The sequence below is a fragment of the Panthera uncia genome (genome assembly GCF_023721935.1).
Source record: "Panthera uncia isolate 11264 chromosome A1 unlocalized genomic scaffold, Puncia_PCG_1.0 HiC_scaffold_17, whole genome shotgun sequence".
Classification (NCBI taxonomy): Eukaryota; Metazoa; Chordata; class Mammalia; order Carnivora; family Felidae; genus Panthera; species Panthera uncia.
This window is the reverse complement of record NW_026057577.1, coordinates 10,708,194-10,722,787: the sequence shown is the minus strand read 5'-3', so window position 1 is coordinate 10,722,787 and position 14,594 is coordinate 10,708,194. Positions and strand designations below refer to the sequence as shown.

The 14,594-nt window shown below is 42.1% G+C and overlaps 1 protein-coding gene across 1 annotated transcript in view; it reads left to right on the top strand.

Annotated features, from left to right (window-relative positions):
- The first annotated feature begins 1,704 nt into the window (after window positions 1–1,704).
- Window positions 1,705–14,594, top strand: part of LOC125935124 (uncharacterized) — a 46,431-nt gene continuing 33,541 nt past the window's right edge. Inside the window, exons 1-3 of the mRNA XM_049648825.1 lie at window positions 1,705–2,279; window positions 7,397–7,642; window positions 11,556–11,788. Of these exons, the coding sequence (XP_049504782.1) occupies window positions 2,088–2,279; window positions 7,397–7,642; window positions 11,556–11,788 (671 nt within the window). The 5' untranslated portion in view covers window positions 1,705–2,087. The remainder of the gene's footprint in view (window positions 2,280–7,396; window positions 7,643–11,555; window positions 11,789–14,594) is intronic.

The window sequence follows — 14,594 nt, the reverse complement described above, 5'->3', positions numbered from 1 at the left end:
TATATATTAAATATGTAGTTATTTACATATAACTATATTTACATATTAGAAAATTTATATTTTCCAAATAAAAAATTTAGTGATGAGTGACGTTGCTATACGTTTTTGTAAATCTCTTTAATATCTCGATTCATACAAGAAGCTGGGTGCTCATCTGCTTTTACATTTAATCCATTATTTGTTGTTTTGGTTGAAAAATATGATGAATAAAAGCCTCTTGCAGGTAATCTCAGACCCCCTGGAAGGGTTTGGGGGGTGGTTCTCTGGAGAACACTCTGAGAAGCACTGCTCTAAAGTATACATTGTAAAGTAGAAGCAAAGTGGAATTTCTAGGCATATGTATGTATCTTCTGCTTTATTAGATAATGCCACACTGTTTTTTAGTGGTTTGTATCACGTCACATAACCACTAGAAGTGAGCAAGGGATCTTGTTACTCTACATACTGCTCACCAATGTCTTGTATTGTTACACTTTTGCCCAACTGGTGGTGTGTACTTGTGCAAACTCATGAGTCAGAAAATAGAACCCACCTTTCCTACTTTGAAATTCATTCCTCCTTCCACTCACAGACACAAATAAGCTTTCTGTTTCTGACCCAGTTCTCAGGAAAGTGCAGTCTCCCCCAGATCTTATCTCCTTAGAGCTCCTTTCCCGCATGCGGAGGGTTTGGGCCCCCAAAGGCCACAAGAGTTACTGCATCCTCCCCTCACCCCTTAACAATATCCCTCACCCCTACCTGACCTCCGCACCCACCTCCCTCACTTCCCCGCCTGGCTCCTACCACCGAATCTGTATTTACTTCTCATCAAGCCCTCTACCACCCTCTGCTGATCATCTTAAAGTGCACGAGCCTCACCATGGTCATTTATTTAAAAATGGAATGATACCTAATTTGTGTTTTTATGCACAAGAAAATGTATAATTTAAGAAATCAACACCTGTTAGTTACCTACTATTTTTTTAAGCACTCCAGCACAAACCAGTGTGTGATCATAGGTAAGTTACTCAACTTTTTAGATCTTCGATTTCCTTATCGGTAAAACAGGAGTCATAATACCTTCCTTTACGCGAGAAGGATCAAAAGACCTGGGTAATAGGCTTAGCATAGTGCCTACTGATAATGAACCCTCAACTGATGTTTATTTTTATTTAACAAAAGCTTACTGAGTGCCTACTATATGATGATCATTCTCCTGGGTACTCTTTGCAAATATTAAGGTCTTGTAATAATCGTCTGGGTTAGGTAGTATTATCCTCATTTTACAGTTGCGAAGACTGAATTAGAGAGGTTAAGCAACTGGCCCAAGGTCACACAGCCAGTAAGTAGCAGAACAGGGATTAAAAGTCCTGTAGGGAGTGGTCCCAGTATTCAAGCTCCTGGCTAAACTTCTTCCCCCAAATATTTGTTATTATTTATGAGAAAACTCTCAGCAAGTTGCAAAGTGCTCTACTACCAGTTATTAGCCCCGTAGGGTAAAATGAGCTCCTCATAACTCCTTCGGAGACACCCCCACCCCCAGCGATCAGTTCTCACAGGAACAAGAAAAACTGTAGTTTATGCTCGCTGAGCTGTACCAGCCGGCCACAAGCCCTATCTAGACACCGGCTGGACACACCCTTTTTTCTGGGCCCGCCCTGCCACGCTCATTACGCTGGCCCCGCCCCTCGCCTCTGGCGCCGACGGAGACCACGCAGACGTCTCGCGAGCTTCCACGTACACACTCCAAGGCCTCTCCCCACTGCCCGGGCCGAGCACATCCGGGTTGCTGGAGCAGGTGCCTCAGGCCCCGCCCCCTTTTGCCAGGCGCTAGCCCCACTTCCGGCCATCTCAGGCCTTTTCCGCCAGGGCTGTGCCGGCTTTATCTCTGCTCTGTAGGTCGTTCCCGGCCCCAGGCCCCGGTCTCTCGCGCCCTTCCCTCGCTCCTAGCGGCTCGTCGCTCATCGTGAATCTCTCCGTGGCCCGGAGCGACTCCCGTGCGTCTTCGCGGGCGGCCCGGACTGAGGCCTGCCGCTCGTGGTGAGTCCGCGCAGACGTGACCCCGAGTCTCCCCGCAGCTCGGTTGAGGCCGCCTCCGTCGCCTCGGGATGCCGGGGCCGGGGTCCGCGCAGCGCTGGGCGGCCGCCGCGGGCCGTTGGAGCTGCAGGCTGCTCGCGCTGCTGCTGCTGGTGCCGGGGCCCGGCGGCGCCTCCGAGATCACCTTCGAGCTGCCGGACAATGCCAAGCAGTGTTTCTACGAGGACATCACGCAGGGCACCAAGTGCACCCTCGAGTTCCAGGTACGACGAACTCTGAAAGTCCAGGGGCCCCAGCTCACGGTTCCAGGGTCGGGGCTGCATCCTGCTTGGTGACTCGTTCCTGTCTGGGTTTCTCCACTCTTGGGCTGAGTCAAGAATCACCTCTAGGTAGCTGATGCAGGGCATTTGCCTTTCCTGTTATACATCTTGGGCGAGAGCCATTTTAGACGAAATATGAAGATACAGGAGTTCCAGAAATGGTTCCTGTGACTTTTCCTACTATGCTCCAAAATGTTCTTCGTTTTAAGGCCTATTGAACTTTCCCCCTTAAAGCACTTCTTTTAAAAAGAACTTCTTCCTGTTGTATAGTGCTCAGTGACCGGTCCCCTGCTCTCTGATTGACACCTCCACTTGAATCAGTTTTGAAGTCCTGCCAATATCTAATTCCGTTGTTTTTCAGTTTTTCCATTGATGTTAGGACTTTTGGTTAATGCTGTCCCTGTCACAGGAAGAGCTCCTTTCGAGGCTAGAAGACCATCTGCCAAAGGCATTGAACGAATAGCTGTGATAAATGAGAGGACCCTTTTCATCTTTGGGATTTTAATAGGAAAGAAACTTTATTTAACAGAATGTACTTTCTTAAGTTTGCTACAACAATCTTTATTTCTTTTTTTTTTTTTTACTTTATTTATTTATTTTGACAGAAAGAGGGGGAGAAAGCGGATGTGTGGGGGGAGGGGCAGAGAGAGAGACTCCCAAGCAGGCTCCATGTGGTCAGCACAGAGCCCGACGTGGGGCTCAGTCCCACCAGCCATGAAATCATGACCTGAGCAGAAATCAAGGGTCGGACCTTAATCAACTGAGCTACCCAGGCACCCCAACAGTCTTTATTTCTGTTTTGTTGGTAGACTCATTTAACTTATTTGAGCAGCTGTTGAGTGCTAGGTGCTGGTGATAGGAAGTGGTACAAATAGATTGTTTCGCCACCATCATTCTCGATTCCTTCTGCATCCAACCCTTTTCTTAATTAGTACCTGCTCATTCATCAAAACTACCTTAAGAGCAGAAAATCTGGGTGTCTCAGTCGGTTGAGTGTCTGTCTGACTCTTGATCTCGGCTCCAGTCGTGATCTTACGGTTCGTGAGTTCAAGCCCCCTTATCAGGCTCCTCACTGACAGTGCAGGGCCTGCTGTGGATTCTGTGTCTCACTCTTTCTGCTTCTCTCCTGCTTCCGCTCTCAAAATAAAGAAATAATTTTTTTTTTAAAGGCAGAAAATAGAGGATAAACGGTCTAATCTTTGGGATCTATGAGAGCTTCCTTTAGGAAGTGATTTTAGGCTGAACTGTAAAGGATTAGTTGTACATACTTTGGTAAGGGGAGTGGTGAGGGAATGGAATAGCCTTTGCAAAAGTGTTAAGAGTGGCTGGGAATTTGAGGTCTATCATGAGATCCAATGTACTTGGGAATAAGGAGCCAGAGGAAGAGAGGTCAGGGGTGAGACCATGTGCCTTGCTGGCCTAGTTAAGGATTTTAGTTTTTTCTCAGAGTATGGGAAAGCCATCAGAGCGTTGTGAGCAGTGCAGTGATATGATTCACGCAGTTTTGGTAACTGTATGTTCACTTGTGCAGGTAGAGAAAGTATTAGGGTGTTGGAGAGATGGCTGTAGGAGACTATTATAGTGGTCCAGGCTTCAAGGGTGGTAGCTGTAGAGGAGGAGACAAGTGAAAGGATTGGAGAGAAGCCAGTAGGTGAAATCAACAGGACTTGATGATGTTTTGGCTACCACGAGTAAGGGAAGGGAGGCTAAGGATCACCCTTTGGTTTGTTTAACCTTATGGGTTAGAACGAGGGGACCGAAAAGAAGATAGCAGGAACCGTAATATAAAAATGTCTGTGTATTTCAGGTATCAGCGTCAGACACCGTGCTTGGTGCCGAGAATACCACCACTACTGTTATGGGCTGTTACGTCTGTTAGGTAGCAGACAGCACGCCAAGCATTTCAGGCGTGTTACTTAATTCTCAGGACACCTCCATAGGAAATGGGTAGAGTCTTACTTCTTCCTTACTTAGGAAGCTAAGGCTTTGAAAGCTTTAAGTCCAAGGTCACAAAACGTAGCACGTGGCAGAATGAGTATGCAGTTCCAGGTTAAGTCCTTAACTCCTATACACTACCTCCCAAAGGTCAGTGAGACTGACCTTGACCTCAGGGAGCTTACATGGATACATGCAGTCATGCAGTGTTAAATGCAACAGTGAAGGTACACACTAGGTACAGTGCTGGGCAGAAGGAGAGGGCTCATCCAGGGAAATGTCACCGAGGGGCTGATGTTTGAATTGTGTCTAGGAGAAAGAGGAGCTACTCTACAAGATGGCATAGGGGAGAGGACATCCTAGGCAGGTAGATTGTGTTTGTGAGACTCAGTTCCTGAAATTAGCTTGAGCCCACACTGAAGTACAGTGAGTAATAGTGTTGCTTTGTAACTGTGGGTCCAAGGGCTTCAGGGGTGATTTGTCCCAGTTTGTCAGCATTGTTTGTTGGTAATAGTGAGATTGATGATTTGTACCTGATCTTGGTGAGATATCCCCCAGCCCCCCAAAAGGCTGTGCTGTTGAGACTGGTAATATAGCAGGGATGTGCCTGTGTGACCAGTGACAGGCCTCTTCTTGGGACTCACTGGTTGCAAGGTGTTCCTTGCACACTTGTGTGGTTCCTAGTCGAGAGTCTTTGTTTGGCTACAGTCCTCACAGAGGGAGGACAAAGGAGCCCATGCCTCACCTCCCCGACCCCCTTCTGGTGGACACTTTGACTGTGATGTTTTATATTATGTTGTTTCCCTGTAATAAGCCGTAGATCTGTAAGTATCGTCGTTTTGGGTCCTGTGATTGGTGAGCAAACAGGACCTGTTTAGCTCACCACTGTTTGAGCAGATGTAAAACAAAGATCTGTTCAGAGAACTTCTGGCAGTCTGCTATTTTTGGAACACAGAGAAAGGGTTGTTGAGGCCACCTTGAGACACAGAGGAGTGGTATGGCACTGTTAACAGGTTGGGATTTTTCTGAATTTATCACAAGGTTTTAAGCGAACGGGTGATGGGGAGGCCAGGAGACGTGGGAGGGGCGACTCTACTGGCATCTGGTGAACGGAAACCAGAGATGGTTGTAAACATGCAGCGGTGCCCGGGGCAACGCAACCCCCTGCCACAAACAATTATCCGACCCTAAACCAACTGGGACTGAGAACCCCTGGGTTTCGAGGGAAGAGAGATTGGGTTACGGGAAGACCTTTTAGGACGTTGTGGCTTCAGTCCTGGCTAGACTCTGGATTAGGAGTGGAAGAGGCCGGATGAATTTGAGGGAGGCAGCAACGTCAAGAAATTTGTGTGACTAACCGGACAAGTAGGGAGACTTCGTTTGGGATGATTCCCAGTTTCTACATTACGTGACCGGACAGATTCTAAAGGGGTATTTTTTATCTGAAATAAGATGATTTGTTTGGAAGTTTGCTGGAGGAAGAGTGGCATGGTGATCTGTTCTGGTCCTGTTCAGTTTTGTTGTATTTGACCATTCACAGCACAATGGCCAAGTACGAATAATCAGGTACATAAAAATGAAGTCATGACTTTCACCTGGAGGAAAAGTTGTTGACATTGGAGAGGCAGTAAATGCCCAGTTGATAAGACGCTTTTTAAGTCGAAACATCGTACCTGTATGTTAATATTTACATATTAACAGTTTCCTTAGCAGTTTCCTCAGTACATAGTTATATTTCATTTATTTGTTAAAGTGATCCTGTAACATAGTTCAGTTATTCATCGTATTTTCTAAGTGACAAAAGGTCACATTAGCAGCTGATCCTTCTTTGAAGTGCGAGGTTTGATCTCTGTTCTGCAGATCTCGAATGGCAACATCGTGCTCACCGGGAGCGTTCACACTTGAAAGTACAGGCTTGTGCCACCTGCTCTCATGGGGGTTGGGAACGCTCAAACCTGCGTCTCTTCTTCCTCACTTCTTTCCCATTCTTTCAGCCTGCACCCTTTGTTTCTTACATCCCCCCTCCCTCTTTCTTCCTACTTAATTCTTTGTCCTCTAAGGAGGCCTTTCTCCTCTTTAATCCTTTTCTCCTTTTCCTCTCTCATTATGCTTGTCTACTTACCTCAGGAAGAACCTCCCTCCCCTTCATTTGTACGACCCAAATGGGCCTTTAAATTGTAACTGATGAAGCACAAGCCCTTGAAAATAACTCCAAAGTCCTCTTCAGAACTTTTCATTTACCCCCCTGGCTTTCCTTTCAAATATGCTTGCCCTTTAATATAGGCTTCCAGATAAGCAAAAGATTTGTTTGCTTTTGTTTTGTTTTTGCTTTAATCACAAGTGTATAAACAGGATAGTTTAATCATTGATATTTCTCTGGGAAACAAATATGTAAAATGAGGCTATACTGTTAGAATCAATAGCCCACGGGTCTGTTCAGTCCATAATGCTGTTCAAAACAAAAGGTGTATCAAATTCCATATAACCGACGTAGAGAAGCACTTAAGAAACAAACCTAAATTTGGCATTAAAGTGAATTTAAGTTCTATAATAGATATATGCTTGGGGTGTTACGCTAAGGACTGGTCTGCTTTCCTCCTGCACTACACTATCCGTGTGTGTGCTTGGATGGTGCACATAGGAAATGAGGGGAGAAAATTTAGGGAAGGAAAATACTACATGGCAGTGAGCTTAAGGGTCAAGAGTGTGACTTTGGGGTTCAGATTCTGTCTCTGCCTTTTACTAGATGAGCAATCTTGGGTAGGTTGCTTATCTTAACTCAGTTTCTCAGTTTGTCAAATGGAGGGCAGAAACCCTCTCTTGTAGGTTTGTTGGGAGATTCAAGTGATTTAAGAGACCTGCATTAATTAGAATGGTTATTTGGCTGGTTAGGTAGTTTCTCTGTCCCATCATGGGGAAATTTGTCCAGTGTCTGTAAAGCTTTGGTTGAACTGAAATCTGCCTCCCAAATTCCATCCACTGCTGGAAATTAAAAAATGTGAAATTGCCCTTGATAGTAAAAGTCCACTCCCAGGAGTCTTATCCTTTTAACAGGAAGTCTGGTTGCTTTGTCAGACTTGTGAGTTGCAGTGATATCTTTCTTCCCTTTTTCTCTGTCTTCATAGGTGATTACTGGTGGACACTATGATGTAGACTGTCGATTAGAAGATCCTGATGGTAACGTGTTATACAAAGAGATGAAGAAACAGTATGATAGTTTTACCTTCACCGCCTCCAAAAACGGGACATACAAGTTTTGTTTCAGCAATGAATTTTCCACGTTCACACACAAAACTGTGTATTTTGATTTTCAAGTTGGAGAAGACCCGCCTTTGTTTCCTAGTGAGAACCGAGTCAGTGCCCTTACCCAGGTAAATGAAAAGCAACAGAATGGTGTGTTGAGACGGAGGGAAAGCATAATTTCACACGCATTCACCCACTGATGAACACAGAGTTTGAGACTTTCACACAGTCTTTCAGATCCATCTTAATTCTTATAGTAGATTAGACATTTCAGAGAACTTCAGACATTTTTGGTGGAGACCACTGTGAAAGGATTTTATGAACTTTGAAGTGTAAGGAGGAGGATCCCTTCAGTGGGAAAGGAAATTTAGGAAGACTGGACAGTGCTCCAGCATTCAGAAGCATTTTTTGTGGTTCATGAGGAATATGGCTTCCATAACCCGGCAGGTTGGTATAACTGGAAACAAAATGATGCCTTCGTTAATCTATAATCAATATGCCACCTGGTAGTGTTCTCCCAGTGTTTAGTGTTCATTCAGGCTGCTCTTAGAATGTTTGCTAGAACTTAGGGCAAAATATTAAAGGTCAGTGGTAAGCCATCTAACAAAAATAGTTAAGGAAGGCAGGTTGGACTTTATGTTGAAGAAGAGCTTAACAAGAGAAAGAGAAGGAAAGAGATTTAAAGTCTGTGAACAGATGCGGCTCAGGTGGTGAGAAGGGCCATTTTCGTTCCAGCTTAAACAGAATGTGAGCTTAGATCTTATCTAAAAGGTACTCAATTAGGTATCTGAAGGAATTATTTGTTAATTCTACTTGTTAAGCCCTTAAAGTGGTATTTCATTGTTCCCAGGTTCTAGTTAGGTTGTTGGCCCAAGTCATGTGGTGACAGAAGCCATTTTTATTTGTTACTTATTATTTTTTAAATTTTTTAAAATGTTTATTTATTTTTAATGTATATTTAATCTTTATTTTTTAGTATAATTTATTGTGAAATTGGCTAACATACAGTGTGTAAAGAGTGCTCTTGGTTTTTGGGGTAGATTCCCGTGATTCCTCACTTATATACAACACCCAGTGCTCGTGCCAACAAGTGCCCTCCTCTCCTCAATAATAACGTACAGGAGCCTTAACTCGTAGTCCTACTGTGAGCATTAACAGGATGCATTCATACACTCTTACTTTTAGAAGTGTTCTCTTATTTTACCATGCCGTGTGAATGGCGCTTTGCTTTGTAAAAAGGTTTTTCTCTGGGGCCCTTGTTTGTAACATAAGCTTCATGAATTCTAATTTGTATAAGGTAGCTTGCTCTACAAGCCAGATAGATAAATATAACACGTGAGTGGTAATAAAGCAGTTAATAGCTGTTAATCTCCTTTATTTGTATCACATTTTTTATCTTAATCTTATTTTTCTACTTTTGAAAAGCTAATGAGTCCCTCATACCTCCTACGGTTGGTGACACTCACAACGCAGTTGTTCACATCTTAGAATAGAAAAATGTACCAGCTGGTAAATGCAGAATAAGTTACCGAGTTGTAGTAAATCACCATTTTTCACCTATTAGTAAAATGATGGATCTGGAGTAGACAGTGTTACCAGTCACTGCTAAAGCCACTAGGTGGAAAACTGGGGGGGAATTGTACCATGGCTAGATCACACTGATAGCACCAAATCTAATGGCCATTTCCAGATGACGAGGTAACTGGGCATTGTGTGTCTTCTGATAATATGTGTTAATGAAGTGCACAACATTGGAAGTTAGAAGGAAGTTGGAAATGCTGCAGGACAGAGAACCCAGTTTCTTCAAGTGGGAAGGGAAGACAGGAAGAGAACCAACAGATTGAAGAACCCTTGAAGGACACATCAGCCAGACGATTGGGGTCGAAGCTGTTTGGATTCTGATTTGGAAACAACTTTCGAGATATTTAGGGAAATTTGAATACCGAGTTTATATTGAAAACTCTAAGGAACTATTTTTCAATTGTTTTACGTGTGCTAATGTTACCAGGGTTGTAGCTTTTAGTGTAGTGTTGCCTTGCAGAAATGAATATAAAGTATAAAAGTATAGTTAAAATGATAACAGCTAAGGGATTTGCCTCAAATTAATTGGAGTGGGGAGAAAAATAGGTGAGGAATACGTACATATTGGTGAAGCAAGATTAGCCACATGTTAATGATTGACCTGGGGGCTCACTGTACCACGTTCTTTGGAATATGAACTTTTTGAACATGGACTTAAATCTGAACACTTCTCCTTATTAGAAGAGGTAGGGAAAAAAGGGAAACCTCTCAAAAATTATACGAATCCGTGCAGTTAGTCCCTTTATTTCTGTGATGTTCTTTCATCCAGCGCTTCTTAACCCTTACTCCGTGTCAGACTTCCAGGAATCCTTAAACATTCTGAATTTGTGTCAGATCCTCGCTTTTGTGCACGCTTCCCAGGATTAGCCTCCGTCCCGCTTTGAGAACGCCTGAGAAGGAGAGAGAGTCTAGAAGCGCCTCCGGAGCCTCCTACCACAGATCAGAACATGTGATTTTTCATTTTAGCACCGTTTTGCTAATCTTTGATTCTTAGGGCCCTCGACAAAACAGGAACAGGAAAAACGTTTGAGTGTCCATCTAACAGGTACATGCAGTTTGTGGACCACGTAATTTCTCGTACTTCGTGGACCACGTAATTTCTCGTACTTTGTAGAAGCACCTTTAATGGAATATTTTTATAAGTGATTTCTTTCATCTTACTTTGGCAAAAACTTTATTAAATGTTTGAATTCTTTTCTAGTTCTCTATTCCTTCACAAAAAGTAAGACCAGAAAAAAGAAATCCCAGAATCTTTTGAGAGATTCTGTGGATTTATTAGTGAAAGGAGGGAAGAAGTTATACAAGTCGTAAACACTGTAGTAGAGAGGAGCCCAAATAACTTTGTGACATGGGGGTATTCTAGTGACTGAGTTAGCTTGACAGTTTTGGGGTCTAAAGGAGAGAGAGGAGCAGAAAGGAAAATGGGAAGGTTGCTAAGATAAACTTCATTTATTGGAGAATTTTCCAGAATACAGGAAAGTAGTAATGTTCGCCATCTTCCTCCCTCTGCTTCCCATACTCCATGGCCCTTATCACTGTCCTATTATCATAAAGACATTTTTCCTTTGTGTGGCTGTGCACAGTATATATCAACAGTTCCTTCCTTAGCGATAAGGGTGAGAAAACCCTCAGATTGTTTGTAACATTCTTAATACATGGTTTGTGATGTAGAATAAGTATAATAATAACGCAGGTATTTCATCACTAGGATTAAGTTTTCAGCAGTAGAAAAATATTAAACTCTGCTGTACAAACAAAAAATTTAGACACTTACCCTTTCTCAAAGCAGATAGTGTGATGAATGTATAGAAAGGTAAGGTGTCATCAGATGAAGGCTGGCAAATGGATTACACAGTGAAACTGAAACTTCCTCCCACTGAGAATGTATGTGTTGGTTGACTGGCAGGAGGGAGGACACATGTTCAGCAAATTGATAAATTAAAGAAGACACTGACGCCCTGACCTATCACTTTCAGACTCAACTGCTTTTAAGATGGTTAACTTTGTCTGGTGCTTGGTTTATTTTTGTATCTATTTGGACTTTGTACTCATTATTGATCAAATTTTCTGCCCTGCCATTCTCTGCCTCCTAATTCATCCTCCTGGGGGAGCCTGAACTTGAAACTCTGTAACCACCCACTGTCACTGATAAGTATTTCTGCTGCTGTCAGCTTAGCATTCTGTCTAGCACATGGCAGGTACCACCGCTGTGACTTTCTAATTTGGGGCAAGCCGCTGCCTCACCAAATCTCTGGCCTCACCAGTTGTCCTAGTGGGGATGAAGGGAAGGGCCGGTTGCATTGCCGGAACCAGTGGCGTAAATGAGCGGGTGAGTGAGTGAGTGCCAGTTCAGTGGTGTGTTAGATCAGATGAGGAATTGAGATCTAACTGGAAGATGAATATATTAGATGGATAGGGCAAAAAGTGTCCCACCTACTAACTGCACCTATCTCTCTTTAGATGGAATCTGCCTGTGTTTCAATTCATGAAGCTCTAAAGTCTGTCATCGACTATCAGACTCATTTCCGCTTGAGAGAAGCCCAAGGCCGAAGCCGAGCAGAAGATCTAAATACGAGAGTGGCCTATTGGTCAGTAGGAGAAGCCCTCATTCTTCTGGTGGTTAGCATAGGGCAGGTATTTCTTCTGAAAAGCTTTTTCTCAGATAAAAGAACCACCACAACTCGTGTTGGATCGTAACTACGTTTTGAGAATTGCTGCACCATTGCCACCATTAATATTGCTGTCCTCTGGTTAATTTTAGGTACCGAAGAACTTACTATTGGCAACATTTTTAAACCTTACTCATACACTTGTTGGGGGGGATTTACAGCACATATCCCCAAACTGTGGAAAGGACACCTTTTTTAATTTGTAAAGGTAGACAAAACTTCGGAACTTATTTTGGGCTATTCATGTTCAATATTCAGCACCAATGATCTTTTCTTGGTTGTTTATATCTTCGCATACTAAACTTTGGTATTTTGATTCCTTTTAGCCATTTAAAAGTACTTTTCTTATAGGTAGTGGATATTTTAAAAACCTTCCATTTAATGTCTGTGTGTTGTGGAGGAAGAAAATTGCCTTTTAATTGTTTATAGTAAAGTTTTGTTTTCCAGAAAACCAAATGTGATTCACTGTACCAGGCCCTAGTCTGCACTGTTTAATTTGAGCGTGGGGGGAGCCACCCTGGAAATGTTAGTTAATATTGATATAATTTTAAATCGATGGATCATGGTATAATTTATTTCTTACTAGCTTGGAAACTGTCAGTCTTTTGTTTTTTGTCTCCATTCTGTGATTTTTAAGCCGATATGTTCTTTTTTCCATGAAGACGTTCTCACCACAGAGAAAAAAGTAGGTTTCAGCAACGTAACAGCATTTATACAGGCCTTAAAAATCAGTCTGTTAAAACAAGTAGAATAATTACAGAATAACTTAAGATCCTACATCGGGAGGCAAATGAAATGAGAAAAGTTTTAGTGAGTTGTCTGCGCATGTTACATTTTCAGTGCTTTTACAGAGAAAAAAGTTCATCTGTTTTACTTTAACATTTTGATGGGCTGGTTCTTGCCCTAATGTGGCTTCACTGTCTGAGTCATTCCCGGCTTAAATTGACCGCTGTAATATTCATATTGTAAAAGTGCCATATCCTGAGGGGGGTGCTGCACTGGGAAGTTGGTTTCTTTGGATTTTATCCTTTCTTTTTTGTGTGTGGTTTGGTTTTTGTTTGTTTTTTGTCTTGCACATGTAATTTGTACATTTCTGGTCAGTGACCCGAAGATGATCTAAAACTTCAGAATGCCGTGTGTTTCTTATTTGATAATCTTCATCAATTGTACTGCATTTAATGAATATTAAACAGTGCATATCCTGTACGCTATAGGGTTTAGACTGTGTTTGTATTTTATAACTTGTATAGACCGAGCTGATTGAAATAAGATTTTGTTCAGGTGTTCCAGAATAGAATACAAGACACATGCAAAACTCTGTAGGTGTTTCAAGCTTTTCTGCTGTTAAAAAAAAAAAAAAAGAATTGCAGCTGCTTTTTGCCATGCCTCCCTCCCCCACCCCAGAGTGAGCAGTGCTGAACAAGACTGTCCCGTAGAATGCTAATGGGATGGCAGTTCTAGTCACTTAACCACTGTGGACTAGAAGTTAACTCAGTGCAAAGCTATCTTTAAATGTCTTCAAAAAGTAGAACCGGCTCTGCACGTAAGAGCAAAACAAATTCAAAGGTGTTGCGCTTGCTCATTTCAGATGCTACAGTGCAGTGAGGGATGAACACGTTTCTACCCCTTTCATTCTCAAATCCTCGAAGACCAAATAGCTACTCTTTAAGCTATTCAGCAGCAGACTAGGAACTGAAGTTGACCATTTTGCAGGTTTATCTCTGGGTTTTTGTATCGGGATTGTCCTGCAGCTTTTATAAGTGTCCCTGTATATTTAAATTTGAAACACTAGCGTTAACGTGATTGATCCGCACGGGTGTACGTTATATGTCCTTCTCCGCTCGCCTGTCTGCTCTGTTGTGTTCTGATACCTTCCACCATAATTAATCCCCGTCAGGCAGCATCAGTGCACCTGGTTTGGCTTAGGTAATGCGGTCATTCAGTCTGTGCCTCCCAGAACTACACGATACTAGACGATTACTACAAATAACTTCTGATGAAACTATCGAGCTGTCTTGAAATTTTTGAAGTCACCGTTGTTTCCTGTTGTAGAAAATAGTACAGGCTTAGTCGACACTCTCTGTAACTGGTTCAAGTTTGACAGCTGTCTATTCTCAACTGGGTATGTATATTGAAATCAGAAAATACCGATCTATCCAGACCTAAATGTTTAAGAACTTTTTTTTCTTCCTCCTGCTGTATAATTTGTAGCTCCTCTTGTTTCTTTAATCCTTTTGTAACTTGTTGGAAGAGTTTGAATTTCCCAAATATTTATGTTTAGACATATGGCTCAGAATATATATTTAACATCCTTAGCTGTATATATTTTTAAAGTAAAATAAATAATGGAAAGGGCCTTGATATACAGGTTTATTACTAAAATATCAACTGTGTGAAGATCCATTTTAAGATACTACTTTGCTAATTAATCTAAACATGGTTTTTTCTATTAAAGACACAAACGGTTTGTGGTTCACAGCTCTCATCCTGGTTTGATGATAATCAACTTTGAAAACACAGTGGACCGAGGAGCGGTTTTGTTCTTTGGAAGGTTTCATTTAAATCTCTGTACATCCATTTTTGCTTCAGTTTGTGTAACATTTATAGTTCTATAGGACAAAGCAGACCCTATGACTATTGTTTTCAGAAGTTAATATATAAATAATTCAAAGGGGGTTTTCATTTACTTTTGAAAAGAAAAATTTCTCTAAACACGTGTGGGTCCTGCAGGATTGCACCAATCAATTCTTGTAGAATAAAAAAAAATCTTTCAACAAACTGACTTCACTTGTTTCTGTCAGGATTTGTCTTTTTTTTTTTTTTTTTTTTT